This window comes from Notolepis coatsorum (assembly GCF_963971535.1).
Source record: "Notolepis coatsorum genome assembly, chromosome: 7".
In the NCBI taxonomy this organism is placed as follows: Eukaryota; Metazoa; Chordata; class Actinopteri; order Aulopiformes; family Paralepididae; genus Notolepis; species Notolepis coatsorum.
The window spans coordinates 2,290,971-2,315,961 of NC_140171.1; the positions used below are offsets into that span (position 1 = coordinate 2,290,971).

The 24,991-nt window shown below is 42.9% G+C and overlaps 1 protein-coding gene across 2 annotated transcripts in view; it reads right to left on the minus strand.

The window, feature by feature from the left end:
* The window catches only part of LOC311231558 (NACHT, LRR and PYD domains-containing protein 3-like), a 75,590-nt gene that overhangs the window by 40,300 nt on the left and 10,299 nt on the right, over window positions 1-24,991 (minus strand). Inside the window, exon 1 of one of the 2 annotated variants that reach the window (XM_084318180.1) lies at window positions 14,214-14,328. The exons of the other annotated variant lie outside the window; for it this stretch is intronic. Coding sequence (XP_084174306.1) covers window positions 14,214-14,317 — 104 coding nt within the window. The 5' untranslated portion in view covers window positions 14,318-14,328. Of the gene's footprint in view, window positions 1-14,213; window positions 14,329-24,991 lie in introns of those variants that run through there. 2 annotated transcript variants of the gene reach the window in all.

Consider the following 24,991-nt stretch of genomic DNA (forward strand, 5'->3'; position numbering starts at 1 on the left):
CCAGTTAACTTCACCATAACAACCAGTTAACTTCACCATGACAACCAGTTAACTTCACCACGACAACCAGTTAACTTCACCACGACAACCAGTTAACTTCACCACAAAAACCAGTTAACTTCACCACAACAACCAGTTAACTTCACCATAACAACCAGTTAACTTCACCATAACAACCAGTTTACTTCACCACAGCAACCAGTTAACTTCACCATAACAACCAGTTAACTTCACCATGACAACCATGCAGTTAACTTCACCATAACAACCAGTTAACTTCACCATGACAACCAGTTCACTTCACCATAACAACCAGTAGAGCTGCCGCGATAACCGCATTACCGCGGTATCGCTGTTGCATCACGCTCACCGCAGAGTTAGGCTGAATACCGCGTCACCGCTGTTTTTTATCATAATAATAAAGTTGGCTTGCGGCTCTGCAGATATACCCTACTCGGTTCCAAGCGACCCTATTGGGTAGAAGTGGTACCAGAAAAGGCATGTGAAACATTGCAGACCACTGACTGGTCAGAAGAGAGACGTGTCACACTTTGTAGCCTCTGAACGAAAACAGAACGCCGCGCCGCCATCTTTACTGCCTCGCTAAGGATGCATTTCATTCAGGATTTGTTTGCGACAGAACCAATTGCAATAAACCAAAAAAGAATGGATTCACTGTGTATTCTGCCTTATTTATTGATGAAACAAAACCGACATCAACCCAATTTACCACCGAGCGCAGAGTTTAGTGTCACAACAAGATCGCTGATGTGTTAAGTTTGTTGTTGTTATTAGCCTAATGCTACCGTCAGCCGATATACACGAGAGGAGAGGTAACGTTAAACCCGGGTTTGCTTGGTAGAATACACAATGAGAGGTAACGTTAGCTTTGGCAGAATAGACGCAACGAGAGTCTGGTTAATGTTGTTATTGATTGATGATTGAAACTGTGTTAAACTCTGGCTTGCTGCAAGCCCTCGGACATCTATGCCCACGGAGCTTTCAGTGTACACAAGCGGCGCCGCCTGCGTCCCCACACGGAGACAAACGGAGTAAGTTAGTACCTGGCTGCAGTGGAAAAGGAACGAAGTACCAGGTGCCTAAAGCGGGTCGAGTCGAGTAGGTACTATGCAGTGGAAAAGCGCCATTAGACTAGAGGCAGGCTATAAGAGTAGACTACTAAAAAAAAAAAAAAATGCATTCAAACTTTTTTTTTTTGTGCGCACTGTGCGGTAATACCGCGGCGGTAGAAAATATTTCGCAAATTCGTGCGGTAAGGAAAATATCAATACCGCGGCAGCTCTAACAACCAGTTAACTTCAAGGGGGGAGCTTGTGGTGGTAGTGTGAGCGGCTATAGACCACTGCACTTAAATATAAACATTAGTCTACCTGGAGACTCAATGAGGTAATTGTAGATGTCGCCATAAGACGCGTCTGGCCATTGAGTGGGATAATTTTTCCATGATCCTGTTTGGCTGAAAGGACACTGACCACCGAAGCAGGCACAAGCTCCCCCCCTCTGATGGAACATTCTACATTCATTCACGCCGAGTGCCTTCAGAATCCGTTGGCAATCTGCGCATGCGTATGGGGAGTAGGTGCTGAAAAGGGGACTTTAGCTCGGCCGATTTAGTTCTGATCGATTTGGAATTGGTCGCGCCGTGTTCAGGAGACTCAGGCGCATAAAAGTCTATCCGATCATGTCTCTAGCGCCCCCACAGCCGTAGCTGCAACCACTTACATCAAGGCTCTCATCCACATTCATTAATTTGCTCCCCCCGCTATCTCCTCCCTGATTTCAGAATCCCGGAAGTGTTGCAGTGGTCTATACCAATCAGTTTACGTAACGTCACCCTGAATTTCCCCAAGGGGATTAATAAAGGAACACTTGACTTGACAACCAGCATCACTATGACAACAACCATCATCACCATAACAACCAGTAACTTGACCATAATACCATGACTTGACAGAGTGGTCCAGTGTTATGTACCTGATGGCCGTTGGAGCGTCTGGAAACGGGTCACTCTTTATGTATACATAGCATGCCCTGGTAGAAACACATTAGTTTAAATGGAACAACTTTGGAGGGTAGTGTGGAGGTAAATATAAGGCCATGTCTGACTTTGAAACAGGCTAAACCTAAGAAGAGCCAGCCGGCTAAATGTGGTCCTCCACAATCTACCTTGTGGATTTTATGCATGTTTGTTAAAGTTAGAGGTTCTATGTAGGATTGTAAGTAACTGCATATATAACTATTTCCACTAGAGGGCGCTCTAGGCGGAGCCACTCATGCTACCACCAGGTGGCGAGTATATAAAGAGATGTCTCCTCCCCCTCTACCTCTACCTCTTTCCCACCTGCCTCTCAGAGAGAGAACTCTAGTACTGCTGCTGTTTAACATGTGAATGAATAAACCACGGCAAAGGCTAAAGATAGAAACCATGCCTCTTGACCACATTATTGTCGCCCCATAGCCAGGTTCTGTCAACAGGTTATGGGCCCAGATCACGCAGGGGCGAAATAAGGGTAGCAAGTTTAGCTGAAGTATAGGCTAGGTTAGCGCCGGGAGCACCGCGTGGCTAGACGCTAGGCCAACAAGAGCTAAAGCTACACCTACCATCAACCAAGAGGATGGCGACCAAGGGAAGAAGCAAATGGCCCTCATTCAATGGAAAGGCAGAGGACTACGAGCTCTGGGAAGAGCGCATGTTATGCTGCATGCACGGTGTGGGACTGAAGACGATGATCTTGACGGCCCCCACGGGAGACCTGACGGCGGAAGCACAAGCCGTGGACGACAAGCAGAACGCCGACATATACTGTGAGTTAGCGCCACTGCTCGACGACACAAGCTTGGGGCTTATATTCCGCGACACTAAAGACAAAGGCCGAGAAAGCCTGGGGGTGTTGAGAGAGCATTATATCGGGCAAGGAAGACCCCGAGTCGTGGCCCTTTACATAACACTAACAGGACTGAGGAAGGGGCACACCGAGACGGTGACCGAATACGTCATCAGAGCTGAGCAGGCCATGACGGCATTGAAGAGTGCAGGAGAAGCACCAAGCGATGGGCTAATGATGGCGATGGTGATGAGGACTACCGGAGCTGTACAAACCGTTCACACTCCTGGTAACACACGGTTCAGCGGACATGACGCTGGGAAAGTTCAAGGCCAAGTTAAGAAACTTCGAGGCCTCAGAAGATACCCACCCAGCCGCCGCGGAGGGGGTGCCGAGCGACGCCAAGGGAGAGGACCAGGCCCACGGCGGAGCTGGTGTGTTGGCGATGCAGAGAGAAAGGCCATCGGATTGGCGACTGCACAAAGACTGTCTGGTGTAACTTCTGCAAATCCACAGGGGCACACAGACAGAGCGTGCATGAAGAAACACGACCATGGCGCATGGACGAGACGGCGGCTACGGACAAGATGGCGGCTGTGGACAAGATGGCGGCGACGGTCGACGTGAGACGGATCGAGATGACGCCCGGAGAATAACGGGACAAGAAGACTTCGCTTTCGGGGAGCGGACAGCGTGCGTCGCCAGGCCGGCGCAGCTGCAGCGGGCCCAGAGGAAGAGACTGATCGTGGACACAGGTGCAGCGTCGTCCCACGTCATCAACGACAGGAGTCGGTTCAAGAACTTTGACAACACTTTCCACCCGGAGAGACACAGCATGGAGCTGGCAGACGGGAAGCGCACCTACGGGTTGGCGCAAGAAAGAGGAGACGCACAGGTATGCCTCACGGACAGTGGGGGGCGCCGGCTTACAGTGACATTAAAGAACGCTCTCTACGTACCATCGTTCCCACAAGGACTATTCTCTGTAATAGCTGCTACTGCAAGCGGTGCCAAAGTATTCTTCGTTAAAGGTAAACATTTTCTTGTAGAGCCTGACGGTACACGGTTTAACATAAAGATGTACCAGAGAATGTATTATCTGCAAACAGAGTGTAATGACAACGACAAGTGTAATGATAATAATGATATGTGTAGCGTGACGGTCAGTCACGATATTCAGACATGGCATGAGATTATGGGTCATTGTAATTACGAGGATTTACTGAAACTGCAAGCAGTGACAGAAGGCATGCACATTGAAGGTGAAAAGCGTAGACCTGACAAAGAATGTGTAGTGTGCAAAATGGGGAAGTTTACTCAATCGAGAAACAGAAATCCCACAGAAAAAGTAAAGGTACCACTTGCATTAGTTGACACGGACCTAGCCGGTCCAGTAAGCAACGAGTCCATAGGAGGCTTTAGATATGTACAGTCTTTTACAGATGTGTGCACAGGAGCAGTGTTTGTTTACTTTCTCAAAGCAAAGAGTGACACACTCCAGGCCACGGAGAAATTCCTGGCAGACGTAGCCCCTTATGGTAACGTAAGATGCTTGAGGTCCGACAACGGAACCGAGTTTACAAACAGAGAGTTCCAATCACTGTTGAGAAGGTACAAGATAAGACACGAGACGTCATGTCCATATCCCCCACACCAGAACGGAGTGGCAGAGAGGAAATGGCGCACCCTTTTCGAAATGGCTAGGTGTAAGCTAGTAGACAGTAACTTACCTAAGAGCCTATGGCATTATGCGGTGCAAGAAGCCGCTTACACCAGAAACCAATTTGGATCAGTGTGTCATGCTTACCTGCAGGACAGGGGAAAGCTCAAGTCCAGATGTGAAAAAGGACTCTTTGTAGGGCACGACAAGGGAAGCCCCGCTTTCCTAGTTTATCATCCCGGTAAAGGGAGAGTGCAGAAACACATGCTAGTCAAGTTTGTCACAAAGACAACATGTGAGAACGAGACACAGACAGAGGAGCCAGAGCTGGACTCCAGAGTAAGGTGTGAAGAAACAGAGACACATCAACCCAGGGTACTTAGCACGGTCGTGCAGACAGACAGTCAGCCACCCCCAGAAGTCGATGACGAGGAGCACCCGAGGGTGACGTCAAGTGCCCCAAGCAGTGGGAGGTATCCCTCAAGGGAACACAAACCCCCAAAGTATCTGACAGACTATGCCCGGAGAGAAAGTGACGAGGATGACAGTACACTTACCACCATTGATTACTGTTACAGGGTAGTCAGTGGGTTACCTCCGACCTTTAAAGAGGCCATAGTGTCCCCTGAATCAAGTAAATGGGAGAGAGCAATGGATGAGGAGATGAGGTCCCTAGAGGACAACCACACCTTTACTCTAACCAAGTTACCAGAGGGCAGACAGACAGTGGGAGGGGAATGGGTGTATTCAATCAAGGAGGGTATTGAAGGCCACGACCAGGGGCGGGGCTAGGGGGTGGCTACTTGGGCTCAAGCCCCGAATGTTTTCTGAAAAGCCCTGAATCTATTTTCAAAAATAAAAATAAAATATTAAACTTCTTTTATTTTTTATTTTTGGACAATTAATCATTGTTACATGAAAATATGTTTGCACCAGATTTAGCAGAAGCTAATTTTCATCTGTAGTCTATCCAGCTGCTAACTGTATTTAAGTGAGTTAAGTCTTGGTGTTATGGTAGACTCAGACCTAAGCTTTAAATCACAATCAACAAGTTGACAAAAACATAATTCTTCCACCTTAGAAACATAGCTTTTGAGATCTCAGGCCCCGTTTAGACGGAAACGCTAGCAGGTGAATCCGCAAAAATATTTTTTCGGATGTGCCTTTCGTTTATACGGAAACGGCGTTTTTACGGGGTGAAACCGCAAAAAAGTGAGACTACCTTCCAGGGTGGAATTCCTAGAAACGCTAAACCTTTGCGCTCTCGTCTAAACTGTCAAAACCGCATAAAACGATGACTAAAGGGTTGTCACGGCTCTGGTCGCACGTACTGCTTACATCACAGGCATGCGCCAGCGCCGCCAGTAGCCTAGAAGCGTAAACAAAGCATGTCTGATTCTATCCATGGCGATCACCTGGAGGCTACATTGGCAGTACTTTTAACCCTTTCACTGCCACACGACAGAAGGTTAACCCTTTACTATCACACAACCGGCTGTCGTGTGGCAGTGAAAGGGTTAAATACACAAGAATCTGTCCCGCGGCGTGAGTGGACCCACTGTCTGTGAGTGACTCTGCTTTGGTCCAATCACATTCCCCATCCACAGTCTGCGAATCAGAGGCAGAGTAGGGCGGGTCTTCACAGCACGTCATGTGACATATGCGCCAATCGTGTGACAGCGGGGCTCCGTCGTTACAGCGTCGTCTGCACGGAGAATTTCACCCCAAAACGCTCGTCTAAACGCAAAATTAAAAGTGCAACCGCAAGACGACTTTTGCGGTTTCTGTTCAGACTTCCATCCCAAAACGCTCGTCTAAACGTAGCCTCAGACCCATCCCCAATGATAACACAGGCTGCCGGCATGTCTTTATGAATGGAAATATCGAATAAAAGAAACAACGATGAAAACCCGACTATACTCTGGTTTTCGGGGGTCCTGGCGCTCAACGTTCGGCGAGTTAACCCTAGATCTTAGATCCTAATATGAAAAACGATGTGATTTAATGTTCTATGTCTTACCTTGACTTTGTCTATTTTACTGCTATCTATTTTATGCTTTATGTCTGCACTTTATGCATTGCTCTTGATCTGCCAATGTTGTGCTCATTTTATGCCTGTCTTTTTGTACTGCTGTGAAGCACTGAGCTGCAATTCTTGTATGAAAGGTGCTATACAAACAGTGTATTATTATTATTATTATTATTATTATTATTATTATTATTATTATTATTATTATTATTATTATTATTTATTATTATTATTATTATTATTATTATTATTATTATTATTATAAATTATTATAGTTTGCTTCATTAATTAAAGGGTGTGAATTTAAGTGTTCTCTAGTGCCTTTTGTCTGCTTTAAGGTGGTGGTATAAGTTAAAGGTTGTGGTGTCGAAGTAAAAAAGATCTGGGCTAAGCCCCGGATCTCCTACAATCCTAAATCCACCCCTGGCCACGACAAGTACAAAGTAAGGTTCGTAGCTAATTGCTTAAATGCTGAAGGAGGGTACTCCATGTTTAAATACGGAAGGAGGGTGGCTACACTGCTTAAATGCAGGAGGAGGATATTCCAGGTTTAAATACCTGAGTGGATTCCATGTTTAAATACAGAAATGGATTCCATGTTTAAATACAGAAATGGATCCCATGTTTAAATACAGAGGTGGATAATTTACCAAGTTCTAAATGATTTAATTATGTGGAAAAGATCCTGAAATGTTTTGACTGATGTAAGAGATGTATAGAGAAGCTGTGGGTAGCCTCAGTTGTTTGACAACCTGTACTTGCCCTGACCTATGTTTTGTAGTGAGTAAAAAAAATAATCACAGCATTTTGCTGACCCCACAGAGAAGCATTGAACTATGTCAAAAACATGTTTTTCGTTATCCCAAAGGTACAGCAGACGAACAGCTGTGTTTCAGAAAGGGCAGTGAGGGTTTAGGGCTTAAAACCCATAGTGACACTGTCAACTTGTGAAGCCGAGTAAATGTTTCTAGCTATGACAATGCAGAAATGTGTTTATCTAGAACAACTGCTCGAAGTGATGGACACTATGTATATATGAAGACTGTTGTTTATGAGGACAACTAGGGAACCATTGTGATTGCTAGGAACCCAGTGTGCCGACATAGATGTAAACATGTCAATATAAAATATAATTTCATCAGATCTGTCATCAGAGAAGAAAGAATGACATTGATTTATTGTCCAACGGACGACATGGTAGCAGACACTGAGAAAACCTGTTTCCAAATTGAAATTGAAGAGATTTGCAGAGGTCATGTTTGGTGTGTAAATATTGACTGCCATATTCTTTTTGATGTTCTGGATTGTATTATTTTCTTTGTAAATTGTTTTTGGAGACGTTATACAGTGTGCTATACAACCCTAAGTGGGAGTGTAAAAGTTAGAGGTTATATGTAGGATTGTAAGTAACTGTCTAACTGCATATTTATATCTGTTTCCACTAGAGGGCGCTCTAGGCGGAGCCACTCATGCTACCACCAGGTGGCGAGTATATAAAGAGATGTCTCCTCCCCCTCTACCTCTTTCCCACCTGCCTCTCAGAGAGAGGAGAACTCTAGTACTGCTGCTGTTTAACATGTGACTGAATAAACCACGGCAAAGGCTAAAGATAGAAACCATGCCTCTTGACCACATTATTGTCGCCCCATAGCCAGGTTCTGTCAACAATGTTAATTATTATTATTATTAGAATGCATATTAACAAACACCATGATGACATAAGACCTAAGAAGCTAATCCCTACTCGTTATATTCCTCAATAATCAACCTTTGGATCAACCTCTGCTCTAAACTCTGGAGGTGTTTCCCATAGTCTGCATCATCCAGGATTATATTTGTATAGGTGTAAAAAGTACCCAGAAATTATACTTATGTGAAAGTATGGGTACCATCTTTTTTTTTTTATCCACTTTTTCTCCCCATTTTTTCTATTTTTCTCCCATCCCAATTTTGTATTATCCAATTCTTCCCTCCCCTGTCTTGAACGTTGCTAGACTATGCCTCCCACTGGTCGGTTGTAGTGAGGACAGAAGCCTTGCATCACGTGTCCCCTCCGGTACACGAGGAGGCAGCCTGTTGCATCTTTTCACCGCAGCAGCTCGAACTCTGTGGCGAGGAGTAACGCGTGGGAGGCTCACGCTGCCCCCGCTACTTCCTGCTTCCGCTGCACCGGCGTCACCAAACCGACCTGTAGGAGTCGCTGTCCACAACGTCCAATCCCCACCCACCGGCTTTCCCACCCTCTAACACTTGCCAATTGTGGTAGTATGAACGACCTGCCAGCCGGTAGCAACGCCGAGAGCTGGGCTCGAACCCAGCGTCTCCTGCATTAGTGGCGAGCGCCTTGCCCACTGCGCCCCTTATGGGTACCATCTCAAAATCGTACTCAAGTAAAAGTCAGAGTATCTGGCTAAAAACACACTTGAGTAAAAGTTTAAAAGTTTCTACTTTAGGTGCGGCTGGGTGGCGCAGCTGGCAAGGCGCTCGTCACTAACGCAGGAGATACTGGTATCGAGCCCAGCTCTCTGTGTTGCTTCCGGCTTGGCCGGCCATCATACTAACACAATTGGCAGTGTTAGAGGGTGGGAAAGCCGGTGGGTGGGTCCTGGTTGTTGTAAACAGCGACTCCTACAGTTCGGTCGGGGCGCCTCCTCAGCAAGGAAAGGATCTAAGGGAGGTAGTGTGAATGGTTGATTGGCTACACATGTGTCGGAGGAAGCATGTGATAGCCTCCACTCTCCCAGACCGACTGTAGGGGGTAGAGTGCGCAACGACCAGGAAGGGGATTGGGAATTGGCATAACGACTAACATTGGGATGGGAGAAAAATGGAGAAAAAAAAAGGGTGGAAAAGATTTAAAAAATCTACTTTAGTAGTAAAAAGAAAAAACTTTTTTTCTGACTGTCTATTCTTCTGATAGCAGGTGTTTAATCAAATATCCCCGCTTTCTAGTCTTGCACAAGGACCAATAAGCATGGGTATGGGCGGGTTCATTTTCCATTGATGCGGATTTGATTGGCTGTTTTTAAATAAAGTGTGGCCGCAGGATTAATAACGTTAACGTTAGTTCGGCCAGAGAAACAAATATACTAATTAAAATGGTTGGACCTGCGAGATTTGTACTTTGTACTTTGTAGGTGTGCATTTTAAATGTAAGGAGTAAAAAGTTAAGTTTTTTTCTCTGAAATGTAATTGAGTAAAAGTACAAGTATACAAACCTAATAATACTTGAGTAAAATAGGGGAGAACGGGCATGGTTGTCACTTTTTACTCTAGTGTGAATTGCTCATCATCAAAACATCTTTCAATAGTCATTCCTACATTAAATTGAAGCTTAAGATGTTGGCTTGAAGTATGTATCCCTCGCATTTTCCAACATATTGTAACAAAGAGGAAATTACCTATTAAAGACACTCTGACACATTGTGACAATCAACCCCATCACAGGGATGGTTGTCACACACTATGGGGTTGGTTGTCACTATGTGTTTTAATGGGAAAAATCTTAAAAAGAAGGCTAGAAGGAAGAACTAAATTTGATAGTTGAATTGCATTGACAAGTTGACAAATACACAACTTAATGCATCTTAACATGAACATAAACAGGAAAGATATCTTTAGGCCATCATATATAATAAAATAAGAACAAAATAAATAGGCCTAACAATAATAGCCAACACAACTAGGCTACACTCATTCACTATCTGAGTTACAGTGATGGCAAATGTAGGGTCTGGGCACTCCAACTAAGCAGAGCTTGTCCAACACTTCTCCCATAACTCCCCTGAACGGCTGTTGGAGAACATTTCCATACAAACCAAACAAAAACAATCATCTTCATCTGATGAAGACTCCTCCTGTCTCTTTCTTTTCCGTTTCTTCTTCTTGCTGGCTGCCTTTTCCAGCTGGGGTGGAGTACACTGGGTGTACTAGGCTTGGCAGGTGGTCTAGGCTGGGATGTACTAGGCTTGGCAGGTGGTCTCGGCTGGGATGTACTAGGCTTGGCAGGTGGTCTAGGCTGGGATGTACTAGGCTTGGCAGGTGGTCTAGGCTGGGATGTACTAGGCTTAGCAGGTGGTCTAGGCTGGGATGTACTAGGCTTGGCAGGTGGTCTAGGCTGGGATGTACTAGGCTTGGTAGGTGGGCTGGGGTGCATTGGGCTCTGCTCTGCCTGTCCTCAGCTCATCCATCACCTCCAAGTTGGTGAAGAAACGGTCTTGTGCTCATTAAAAGCACTGTCATGTGCTTGTCACATGTGACAACCAACCCCAAAGAAAATGTGACGACTAACCCCAACTGGAATGTCTTGCTAGTATCAAGGCTAACAACCATCTAAAAATTTGTTAGTTAGCCAACAACAATCTAAACTATAGTTTTCCCTTCACACATTTTAAGGGTAACAATTGTTTCATTATAAACCAATTACATTTTACATTTACATTTAGTCATTTAGCTGACGCTTTTATCCAAAGCGACTTACAAGTTCTGTACGACAAGCCATCAGGAAGGGCACAACTCTATCAGCTGAGCAACAATGTTGATCAAAGTGTTGAGTGCTACAGTGTAGGTTAGTTTATTAGGACAAGTGCATGACAGTACGGTTAGTTAGGGTTAGATTTTTTTTTTAAATTCAAATAATGGTTGAAGAAGTGAGTCTTTAGTCGACGGCGAAAGGTTGGACGAGATTCGGCTGTCCTAACTGGGGTGGGTAGTTCATTCCACCATTGTGGGGCAAGGACTGAGAATAGGCGGCTTCTCTTTGATGACCCTCCCGGAGCTTGGATAGGAGTAGGTCTGAGGCGGCCAGAAGATGCAGAGCGTAGGGGTCTTGAGGGTGTGTAGTTAGAGACCATTGACCGGAGGTAGGCGGGAGCGGTTCCCTTTGCCGCACGGTATGCTAGGTCGAGGACCTTGAAGCGGATTCGTGCAGCAATGGGGAGCCAGTGCAGGTCCCTAAGAAGTGGGGTGACATGGGCCGACTTCGGTAGGTTTGAGATCAGGCGGGCCGCTGCGTTCTGAATGAGTTGAAGAGGCTTAGTGGCAGTGGCCGGTAGGCCAGCGAGCAGGGCGTTGCAGTAGTCGAGGCGGGAGATGACTGTTGATTGGACGAGGAGTTGGGTGGCTTCTTTTGTCTTTTCTCTGACGTTGCTCAGGAGGAATCGGCAGGTTCTGGTTGTCGCTGCGATGTGAGCAGAGAAGTTCAACTGGTCGTCGAGGACAACACCAAGGTTCTTGGCGGTCGGGGACGCGGTCACAGCTGCATTCTCGACTGTGATGGAAAGGTCAGTCAGGGGGGATGATTTGGCCGGCAGGTGGAGCAATTCTGTTTTGCTTAGGTTCAGTTTGAGGTGGTTGTGTAAATGCCTAGAAGAAAAATATTGAGGAGCTGAATATTTACAATTCCACATGAAAAACACAAAAAGTCCTCTCACCTAAAGTTCAGCTGTCTTACTCCAAAGAAGACTATGTAGGTGAGCTCTGATCCCAATTCTGGACATTTCCATACCAAAATATGGGAGAAAGCACCCTTTGGTAGCGAAATATAATGAATGTGACAACCTACCCATGTGACAACCATCCCCGTTCTCCCCTACAAATCACAAAAAACAGTACTTAAGTATTGTAATGAAGTACAATTACTCAAGTACTTTACACCCCTGTTATATATATATATATACGATTTTATTTAATATATTATACCTGCATATAATCCTTTCAATATGCCAATTTATACACCTGCATATAACCCATATAACTCTGTGTGATAGCACGTACAATAATGCTGTATACCGTATTTATACTTACCGTATATTTATTTACATTTGTCTGTATATAGCAGGGGTAGGCAACCCTAGGCACGCGTGCCTGCATAGGCACGCGGGGGCATTTGCATAGGCACAGGGGGCAGCACTAAAAAAAAAAAAAAAAAAAAAATTATTTAATTTTTTTTTTTTTTTTTTTTTTTTTGCTTTGAAATATTATAGTGAACTATTTTCCTCCCACAGGTTCTTTTTACTTCCACATATTTAATTGAGACCCTTTATTTGTTTATTATTTCAATTTAGCTGGAAATACATTGCTACATCATTCAGTAACATTTGCAGAGCCTTATAACAAAAACATTATTACGTCACCATTGTGACCAGTGGGATTAATCAACAAATTGTATTATTTATTTTTCTATTTCATTGAACATTGCACATGTTAAAAGCCATTTTTTTTACTCAAAATGTGAGTATTACCAAGTCAACTTGTGTTCTTAAAACAATGACAATAAACATAGTTTTATTAGGTTGAAATAATGTGGTTGTGTACTTATTTTTCTGTTAACTTATTATGGATTGAAAACTGAAAACCTTAATGCACAGTAACTGAACTCAATATTTTTAAGTTCTGGTAACTAATAATTTTTTTTTTACAGTGTAGTCTTGCGATCAATAAAAACTTATTTACACGATATACCTCACATTCACCCTCCATTCACATCCTGGTGTTCTCCTGGTGTTCTCCATTAGGCCTGTAGGTGGAGCTATGACAGCACACGTACAGTACACACACCGATGGTGTGTGATGTGTCCAAAAATGAATGGGCAAATGCAAATGTGAGTGAAATGGTCGCACTGTATGCAGCTGTTTGTCTGCATTGCATTCCCCCCCCCCCAACTCAGATTTAGGGTTGATACAACCATCATAATAATATTGTTAATAATAACAATAACAATAATGATGTAATAATGTAAAAATTATCATTAAAAAGACCTGATTATGAGAGAAAAAATTACGATGCATGGAATATTGTTGAGGCACACTAGTTACAACTATATTTCAAACAGGCACTCCATGTCAAAAAGGTTGCTGACCCCTGGTATATAGTATACCTGTATACTGCAACTAACGATTATTTTGTTATTGAATAATCTGTCTTATGTTATCAATTCGTCAATGAATCTAAATTATAGAAAAATCAACAACAATTGATTCTATTTGCAATTGAATATTTCAAAATATTTTACTAGTATCCTCAGGTCACATGGGTAGTTGACACCACCTACTGAATACCCAGAGTGGGAGATGAGCCATGCAGTTTATTTATGTCTATAAATGCTGTGTAGTGTGGCGGCCTACATGAGTAGGGTGAGTAACCTACATGCCATTACTGCTTTTTATCTATTGACTCATTATAGCTACTTTATGTATCAGGTTAATAACCTTCCTGTTTACCAGGTTAGAAACCTACCCGTTTACCAGGTTATAAACCTACCTGTTTACCAGGTTAATAACCTACCTGTTTACCAGGTTAAAAACCTACCTGTTTACCAGGTTAATAACCTACCTGTTTACCAGGTTATAAACCTACCTGTTTACCAGGTTATAAACCTACCTGATGTCTGACCTGTTTGCCAGGCCTTTTAGCTTTTAAAATGGGCTTTTTTAGCCTGGATAGTCTGATCTCACACCTACTCTGTTTCATTTACCTACTTGTAAATGTACCTGTTTAATTGTATTTGTCGTATTTGTATTGCTTTGTTTCTTACCATGTTTTACTGTGTTTTATTTATAGTGCCATACATCACTTTGGTGCAACTACAGTTTAAAATGTGCTTTAGGAATAAAAAGGTACTTACTATGGAACTCTAGGATATCAACAGATTATCTTGAGATGAAAGAGCGTTCTCACCCTTCTGCTGACTCGTTCCGTGTTTTCTTTAGTGGAGGACCTTCCATGTTATCATCCCTCTCTTCTGTCCTCTCCTCCAGCTTGTCCTCAGCTTCTTCTTCCATCAGGCGTTCAGTGTCTGCCATCATTCTGTACAAATACATTAAAAAAATAAAAGGTTTATTCATAGCTTATATCATATTATTATTATTATTGTATATTACTATTACTGTAGTTGTGCTGTATGATGACCATACATTTTAATCTAATCTAATATTTTATATAATATTTAGAGACATCTGGATCATTCTCAACTAGGGATGCTCGATATTGGCTTTTTTACCGATACCGATATTGTCCAACTCTTAATTTCCGATACCGATATCAACCGATACCGATATATGCAGGGTTTCCCCCACCAAAAAATGGAATAATTTCAGGTAATTAACATTACATATCTCTTGTTGTGGAATTAACACAACATTATGCATACTTTTGACAATAAATAAAATCAGAATTTGTTCTTACTTGCTTGCCTGGGTAAATAAAGGTTATAGAAATGTAAAAAAAAAAAAAAAAAAAAAAAAAAAAAAATAAAAAACGATAGATAGATATTTTCCGATATCACATTTGAATGCCGATATCGGCCGATAATATCGGACATCCCTATTCTCAACTCATTCTCACCACATTTTCAACACACAACACATTCTCAACACACAACACATTCTCAACACACAACTAGTGCTGTCAGCCAATTAAACAAATCTATCTAATTAATTACAGGATTTGTAATTAATTAATCTAATTAATCACATTTTAATCGCATTACCATTTTATGCCCGATATTCTATATTCTATAATCATATTTCAAATTGCATGTGTCCGGATGGCAGAATTCAGTACTGTATCTACAAAACCTTCTGTTTAATCATCTTCCATCTATTAATTTGCTTAGATTTTTCAGGTCTGGTCAATTTGAGCATGGTGTTATTCACAGTCAAAGATAAAAAAATATTTATTGATATTCTCATTTGGTTCATTACAATTTACTCAAGCCTAGTAACAGACACAGTATTTCTGACACTGGGAATACATTCACTGAGATCCATAGATGTCCCTATAGAATCAGATACCAAGAACATGCAAATGGACCATATTAAAAAAAAGTCTGTAAATGTGTATTCTACGTTCTTATGGAATGAATGAGATAAAAAAAAGATTATAAATTAATTTTATTTTTATTTATTTTTTGTAATACATTTTGAGTTAATTTTCATAACGCGATAATTTGCTGTGTAATTAATTAATCTGATTAACGCGATAAACTGACAGCCCTACACACAACACATTCTCAACACACAACACATTCTCAACACACAACACATTCTCAACACAACTCATTCTCAACACATTCTCAACACACAACATATTCTCAACACACAACACATTCTCAACACACAACACATTCTCAACACACAACACATTCTCAAAACACAACACATTCTCAACACAACTCATTCTCAACACATTCTCAACACACAACATATTCTCAACACACAACACATTCTCAACACAACTCATTCTCAACACACAACACATTCTCAACACAACTCATTCTCAACACAACTCATTCTCAACACACAACACATTCTCAACACACAACACATTCTCAACACAACACATTCTCAACACACAACACATTCTCAACACAACACATTCTCAACACACACATTCTCAACTCATTCTCAACACACAACACATTCTTAACACAACACATTCTCTACACACAACACATTCTCTACACACAACACATTCTCAACACACAACACATTCTCAACACATACTCATCACATTCTCAACACACAACACATTCTCAACACACAACACATTCTCAACACACGACAACACATTCTCAACACACAACTCATTCCCAACCAGTGTTGTAGTCGAGTCACTAAATAATAACCTTTATTTGTATAGCACCTTTCATACAGAAACTGCAGCTAAAAGTGCTTCACAACAGGAAAAAGAAAGGCAAATCTCAAGCCTGAGTCGAGTCTCGAGTCCCCAGTATTCGGGTCTGAGTCCACGTCACCAAAGAAGAGCCAGAGTCGAGTCGAGTCCGCATTACCCGAGTCCGAGTCCAAGTCATCAAGGTTGAGTCCACTCCACTCTGGCAGTCAAAGAGCTGACGTACAAATAAAAAAGGTCTCCATTAAACATAAATGACAAAGTGCAGGATTCAGGGCATCTCTTTAGGCATCTGAAGTACTGAACATGAGGGTGTCGACGTGAATCCGCATGTAGGTGGAACTAGGGCTGTCTTAAATACTTCGAAGCTTCGATCGATGGGCATAGGATTCGAATGGGAAAATAAAATGTTGTGACCCCTTGTGTGACCCCAAGTCATTTTTCAGGTCTGGTCAATGTGAGCATGGTGTTATTCACAGTCAAAGATAAAAAAAATATTTATTGATATTGTCATTTGGTTCATTACAATTTACTCAAGCCTAGTAACAGACACAGTATTTCTGACAATGGGAATACATTCACTGAGATCCATAGATGTCCCTATAGAATCAGATACCAAGAACATGCAAATGGACCATATTAAAAAAAGTCTGTAAATGTGTATTCTACGTTCTTATGGAATGAATGAGATAAAAAAAAGATTATAAATTAATTTTATTTTTATTTATTGTTTGTAATAGATTTTGAGTTAATTTTCATAACGCGATAATTTGCTGTGTAATTAATTAATCTGATTAACGTGATAAACTGACAGCCCTACACACAACACATTCTCAACACACAATACATTCTCAACACACAACACATTCTCAACACACAATACATTCTTAACACACAACACATTCTCAACACACAACACATTCTCAACACACAACTCATTCTCAACACACAACACATTCTCAACACACAACACATTCTCAACACACAACACATTCTCAACACACAACTCATTCTCTACACACAACACATTCTCAACACACAACACATTCTCAACACACAACACATTCTCAACACACAACTCATTCCCAACCAGTGTTGTAGTCGAGTCACTAAATAATAACCTTTATTTGTATAGCACCTTTCATACAGAAACTGCAGCTAAAAGTGCTTCACAACAGGAAAAAGAAAGGCAAATCTCAAGCCTGAGTCGAGTCTCGAGTCCCCAGTATTCGGGTCCGAGTCCACGTCACCAAAGAAGAGCCAGAGCCGAGTCGAGTCCGCATTACCCGAGTCCGAGTCCAAGTCATCAAGGTTGAGTCCACTCCACTCTGGCAGTCAAAGAGCTGACGTACAAATAAAAAAGGTCTCCATTAAACATAAATGACAAAGCGCAGGATTCAGGGCAACTCTTTAGGCATCTGAAGTACTGAACATGAGGGTGTCGACATGAATCCGCATGTAGGTGGAACTAGGGCTGTCTTAAATACTTCGAAGCTTCGTTCGATGGGCATAGGATTCGAATGGGAAAATAAAATGTTGTGACCCCTTGTGTGACCCCCAGTCACACAGGGGGTCCCCCAAGGCTCAGGCTTGGCCCCCTGCTCTTCATCTGCTACATTCTCCCCCTCGGTCACATCATCCGTAAATACCACCTCAACTTCCACTGCTACGCTGATGACACCCAAATCTACATCAGTACACAATCCCCCCACAGCCCACCCCTCAGTCACATCGAATCCTGCATTACCGAACTCCAAACTTGGATGACTCACAACTTCCTCAAATTTAACAGTGACAAGACTGAACTTCTCATTATTGGCACCAAAACCACCCTCACCAGATCCGGACCCATCACACTCACCATCAACGACTCCACCATCACCCCCTCCCCCCTAGTCCGAAACCTTGGTGTCCTCCTTGACCCCACCCTCTCATTTGACCCCCACGTCCGCTCCATCGTAAAAATATCCTACTTTCACCTTTGCAACATTGCAAAAATCCGTCACTGCCTCTCCCCCCCTGCTGCTGAATCCCTCATTCACGCCTTCATCTCCTCCCGCCTGGACTATTGCAACTCCCTCCTCACTGGCATCACCTCCCGCTCCCTCCATAAACTGCAGATGGTCCAAAATTCAGCCGCCCACCTCCTCACTAACACCCGGTCCCGCGAACACATCACTCCTGTCCTCCACTCCCTCCACTGGCTCCCGATCAAACACAGCATAAACTTTAAAACACTACTCCTCACCTTCAAAGCCCTCCACAGCCTGCCCCCCCCCTACCCGACTGATCTCCTTCTTCCCTACCGCCCCACCCGTTCCCTCCGGTCCTCCTCCACTGCCTCCCTCACTGTCCCGACATCCAAGCTTAAAAACTTTGGAGATCGGGCCTTCTCTCGCACTGCACCCCGACTCTGGAACTCCCTCCCCCAGTCCATCAGAGACTCCCCTACACTCTCCACCTTCAAAGCTCGCCTCAAAACCCACCTGTATAAACTTTACAGCACTGACAATTCTAGTATTCTAGTATATAAAAACATGTCTTAGTAAAAAATGAAGTCGAATTCTGCCATTGTCTCTATTAACTTATAAATAACATATAAATATTTATATAATTGTTTGATACTTGTCACGTATCCCAGAGCTCCACCATAAAAAACCTCAGTCATTTTTTATTCCTCACTCTCATTTAATGCACATATAAAAAATGTCACCAAAATTGCCTCCTTCCATCTTCGTAATATCGCAAAGATTCGCCCCATTTTAACTCTGGCTGATGCTGAAACCATAATTCATGATTTTGTCTCATCTCGTCTAGACTACTGTAATGCACTTTTTTCAGGCCTACCTAATTCAAGCATCAAAAATCTTCAACTCGTGCAAAATGCGGCTGCACGGATACCAACTAAAACTAGAAAATTTGATCACATCACACCAGTTTTGTCCGCCCTACACTGGCTTCCTATTCAAGCCCGATCTGACTTTAAAGTGCTACTCCTCACCTACAACATTTTAAATGGGCTTGCACCGCTCTATCTATATCCAATCTCATCTCTCGATACTCGCCCGCTCGTGCTCTGCGCTCACAAAATGCGGGGCTTCTATCGATTCCTAGGGTTAAAAAGAAATCCGCCGGCCACAGAGCCCTCGTCTTCCATGCTCCCTACCTGTGGAACAAATTACCTGCCGTCGAAGCTTTTAAATCCCTGCTTAAGACCCATCTTATCAGGGATCTCAAACTCAATTTACCTGGGGGCCGCTGGAGGTAGAGTCTGGGTGAGGCTGGGCCGCATCAAATATTCCACAAAAAAAGGGTTTCAAGTATTCCAAAAATGTATTAATACATCAACAAACTACCCTTTTGCCTCATCATAAAACCTCACAAACACCAGCAACTGAGCATTCTCAGTGGTGTCAGTGGACTCATCCACAGCTATGGAAATGCACTGTGCATTTTTGTTTATTCTATCACAAAGCTGTTTAATGAAATCATCAGCCAGTATTTCAGTTATTCTGGTTGCTGTGCTATCTGAGGAGGATTTGCTTTTGTTTGCCTTCAAACATGGTCTCCATCACTTCAGTCATACATTATTTTATTATGTATGCATCAGAGAATGGCTTCTTGTGTTTAGCCAACACCCATGCCACTGAGTGAGGACTTGGTTGCTTTTTATCGTTGTGACCAGGCATGCGTTGTTCATGGGACGGGGTAGCACGGTGTGCCACCCCATGATAAGTACTCGCTATTTGCATATCAATAGCGCCGGTCGTCAGGTGTGTTAAATACGTTCTCAGACACATTCACACCTAACTTGTTGTGAAGACGTGTTACATTCCATTCGTAGAGGCAATTAGGCACTGTCTTTAGTCTGTGCCCTAGCGAGGGGACATTAAATGCGCATTTGCGGGAGCGCGCGCACGCGCCGGGAGCGCGCGTGCACGTGGTGCGTGTCACCCCAGATGATTTCAATAACGGTGTGACATAACTTTAACAATAATTCTGCTTGCAGCTTGATATGATGATTTCATTCCATTTATTTTTGTGGTTCTTAGTGCTGAAAGGTTGCATCAAAATAACTGTGTTTTGTTTCGTATTGGCGTTTCAAATTGCGTTTCAAATTGCCACTCTTCACAAGAGCTACCGTTTCTTGGCACATTGTGCTGGTTGGAGGGAGGATGAACGCATATTTTTCAGTCCATTGACCATTCACCTTTGAATTGCAGCGATTTTCACTGTTGACTTTTATTTTACTGGCCATCTTTGAACATGCCATATTTTTCTACTAGCTGCCTGCTGGCAAAACTATGCTACTAGCTACAGTACCACTAACGTTGCTGCCATGAGCCTGCGCTACAAGTGATAAAATAAATAAAACGCCCAACTCGCGCAACGGGTCGGCAAAAGGTTGCGCGCGGGCCGCACTAACACTAAACTTTGATGTCAAGTAGGGGGCCGCAAAATATCATCCTGCGGGCCGCAAATGGCCCGCGGGCCGTGAGTTTGAGACGCCTGCTCTACTTCAACCTACCCTGATCTCACCTGGTCGGGGACTGACCCTTAGATTAATCTGTCTAGTTTAGTTAGGATGTCTATTTGCTCCCATGTCTGCTTTTCTGCAGACATGGGAGAACCTTTTTAACCTCTGTCTCTGTCTCAACCGGTCCCATGGAACAGCTTCATACTGCCTTCTGTCTGGCCTGCAGTGCTGAACCTTCTGAGCGGCTTCTCCTGCCCCCCGGGGCATACGGCCCTGAGCTATTGTCTTGTATCTCATCCTGTATCCATACGCTTGCAGTAGTTCTATCTATTACACAATTTCACAATTTTCTTATATACTATGATTCCACTGTCACCATGTATGCTTAATTGCTTATGCTCACTACATGTATTTATTGCTCCATCTCCGCCCACTACAAACATGGGAACTCTCAAACCCCTGTCCCAACCCCCCCCCTCTCTCTGAGTCGTTGTCTCGTAGTCAGGCACGTGCACACATAGAGCCCAAGGGGTGCTTGAGCACCTGCCCTTTTGAGCCTCATAAAAAGTTGCCTTTTTGAAGAATTTATTAAATTTTATTTTATTTATTTTTTTATCGTTACGCATATAGACTGCCCTTCCAACTGAAACATTTCAGGATAGAATCAAAATATTAGGTAAAGAGAGAGAGATGCCCCATATTCCATTGCAGTTTGCACAGCCTCCTCAGCGTGCCTCTCCGCGGACCTATATATTTTATGCATAGAATGATAGAAACCGCTGTGGCGCATACAGTTGAATGCTGGTATTACACTCATTGAGGGACACAAAGAAGTCAAGTCCGATGGGATTTGGGAATCTCAAATACAAATCGGGATTGGAATAAAAAATGCATTTATATTAAACAATACAGAATATACAGCACTTCTTGGGGTCTGTAGGGTAAGCACTTATTCCCTCCCCCCTGAACATTTATGGAGATGTATGGGCCTTTTAAGTCAGTGATAAAAGTGTCTTTCAAGGATAAGTGAGCTCCTGCACTGATTATTATAGTTCAATATTCAATATTTGATCACCAAAACCCCCCAAAAAACATAAAAAGGGGGCGCTCCCGCCACAAAAGGGCCCTGAAAAATCGGGCTTGCGCGCATAACGCGCTCGGTTAAAACACACACAGGTGCCCTTTTCAGCCTTTGAGCACCTGCCCCTCTAAAGTCCTGTGCACGTCCCTGCTCGTAGTGCTGACCAAGGTGGTGGATGTCTCTGGGTCTTGGCCAAGATTGCAGTGACTGTTCTACGTGCACCACCGAGGCCATGGATCAGCTTCTTACCGTCTTCTGTCCGTGGTCTGTCAACGTGGTTCAGACGTTCATCACTGGGTTAAGTACTTCTATTCTATTCACATAATATGCCTACTACATATATCTATTCTATTCACATATATGCCTACCACTTGTATCTATAGCTATGTCCGCCCATCACAATCATGCGAACTGTCTGTCCCATCTCCCTGTCTCCCTGTGAGTGGCCGTCTCAGAGTGATGACCGGAGTGTTGGACGTCCTGTGATGAAGACCAGGAGGATGCGACCCTATCTGCCTCAAATAGATCCGCTATCAGCTCTATCTTTAATCTTTCAAAATGTTCAGTTGCTATCGCTATCAGCTCTATCTTTAATCTTTCAAAATGTTCAGTTGGTATCACATGCACTTATCTGTGTTTCACTACATATGAGTGCATGCCTTCGAACTGTCTGCCTGTTTTATAGCAACACTACTATCACTGACATCTAAGAAGGGAGATCACCCCTTGAATGGCCCTTCTAAGGTTTCTCTCCTCCACACTGCCTGTGGTGCATTTTTTTCCTACTGCTAGGTTCTAGTGAGTTTTTCCTTACCTTCGCGTGGGGTATATGTCTGAGAGTGTTGCATTTATTTATTTTGCATTTATTTGAAATGTTTGGACTTCATGGTGTTCTTGTTTTGTTCTTGACTTATTGAGATGTTTTCTTCTTGACTTGTTTAAAGAAGACATGTCCGGCCCATGGGGACATTAACGTGTGTTGTCGGGCCTTACAAATAAATTTGATTTGATTTGATTTGCTTTGTAGATGAAGGTTGCAACATAATTATGTAATGTAATGTCGTTGGCTGTGTAACGGAGAGCAGCCGCCCAGGCAGCGCAGCTCCTGACTCATTATTCATTTAATTAATTAATTAATCCAATCCAATCCAATCCACTTTATTTATAGCACATTTAAAAACAACAACAACAACAACGTTGAGCAAAGTGCTGTACAAGTCCACAACATAAAAAAAAAATATTAAAGTAAAAAAAATAACATTATATATATTTTTATTTTTATTTTATTTTCTTAATCTCGAAGCTTCGAATTAAAATCGAATCTCGGCCGCAAAGCTACGAATGCCGAAAAAAATTCGAAGGTCAGCCCTAGGTGGAACACACGTGTCTGCCCTTGCACACAATTAAATAATGTTATGGTATTAATATAGCCATCAATATCTTATGCCAAATGATTAGGACCCATTACAAAAGAAATATAATAATAATAATAACTATTTATCAATTAACAAGTCCGAGTCCTTGCCGGCACCTTCTGAGTCCGAATGCAGTCAATGCTCAAGTCCAAGTCTGAGTCATCAGTGCTCAAGTCGAGTCACGAGTCCTGAAAATCTGTGCAGGACTCGAGTACTACAACACTGTTCCCAACACACAACACATTCACTACACATTCTCAACACACAATACATTCAACACAACACATTCTCACATTCTCGTCACACTACACATTCTCAACACATTCTCAATACACAACACATTCAACACAAAACACATTCTCAACACAACACATTCACATCACAACACACATTCTCAACACACAAGTTCACACACATTCTAAACACACAATCCATCACACAATACATTCTAATCTCAACACATTCTCAACACACAACACATTCTCAACACACAATACATTCTCAACACACAACACATTCTCAACACACAACACATTCTCAACACACAATAAATAAAGCATTAACGTTGGCATGGTGTACCTTTCTGTGCGTATTCATCCACAATCTATAGCTCAACGTGAAAATATTCGCAATTAATCGTAAAGGTAGCAAAATAACAAGGTTAATGTTTTCGTTCACTGAGAAACTACACTACCATTTCGCGCTGCTGACTGACGTCACCACAGCTTAGCCTGCCTCTTGCCTGTAGTCAGTCACAGACCTAGGATCAGATGTCCCTTACATTCCATAAGCTTAACAATTCGTACAATGGGAAAATAACTGACCCTGAATCTGTGGCTAGTATCTGTTTCACCCAACACTAGTGCTCCGTGATCATAGCCATTTATCTCTAAAGCTAACCACTATTTGTAAAAGCCACAACCACGTTACCATATTTGTATTTATAATTTCAATCGTATAACGTTATTTCGCTGCATATTAAATCACTGTAAATACTAATGTAAATCATTGTGTCGTTGTACATATTGTGTATAGTTTATAACGTTAGTAGCTAGCTAGCTTGCTAGCCGGCATTCTCGAAACTCCTAACATGCCCCGATTTAAAATGGTTCTCTCCTCTTTGTATACGTTTGTCCTCACAAACAAAGTATTCTGCCAGGGAACTTATGGACACGACAGTAGTAGTAGTTATAAGGTGTTTGAGCTTGTAACGTTAACGTTAGTTAGCTATCGTGGTAGCCCCTTTCGTGACTGTGATGCACCGAGTGCATCACAGTCACGAAAGGGGCTACTATCGTATCAACATGCCGTGGCGTGTAGCTAGCTAGCTTGCTAGCCGGCATTATGCGTGCAGTGCTTTGCCCCACAGGTCTGAGAAGAGGACCTGCACATTTTACTCGTTCCCGAAACTCCTCTACATGCCCCGATTTAAAATGGTTCACGACAGTAGACATAATGCTACATAATCGCATTTAGCAGGGTAACGTTAACGTTAGCTAGCTAGCTTGGTACTATGACCCGTGACAGGGATAAGGTGACAGCCAATAGCGGCTGCGTACTGAACAACAGGCTGCCTAATGGTAATTGTAGTTCTTTTTTTACGACAAATTAAAAAGCTTATAACTACCTTTGTTTCAACCAAAAATGCTTAAACAATCATGTTAGTGGTAGAAGGGAACTCATTTTGTGCAAAAATGGAAAGCTTGCCAATGTTCATGCGGCAGAATTGTTACAATAGCCGATAATCCATTTTCCCAATGCTAAATCCCTATACGGGTGGAACAACCAGTGACGTCAGACTACACCTCCAGTTGTACCTGCATTCGCCCGTGGCCATGCCTGCTCCTGTGTT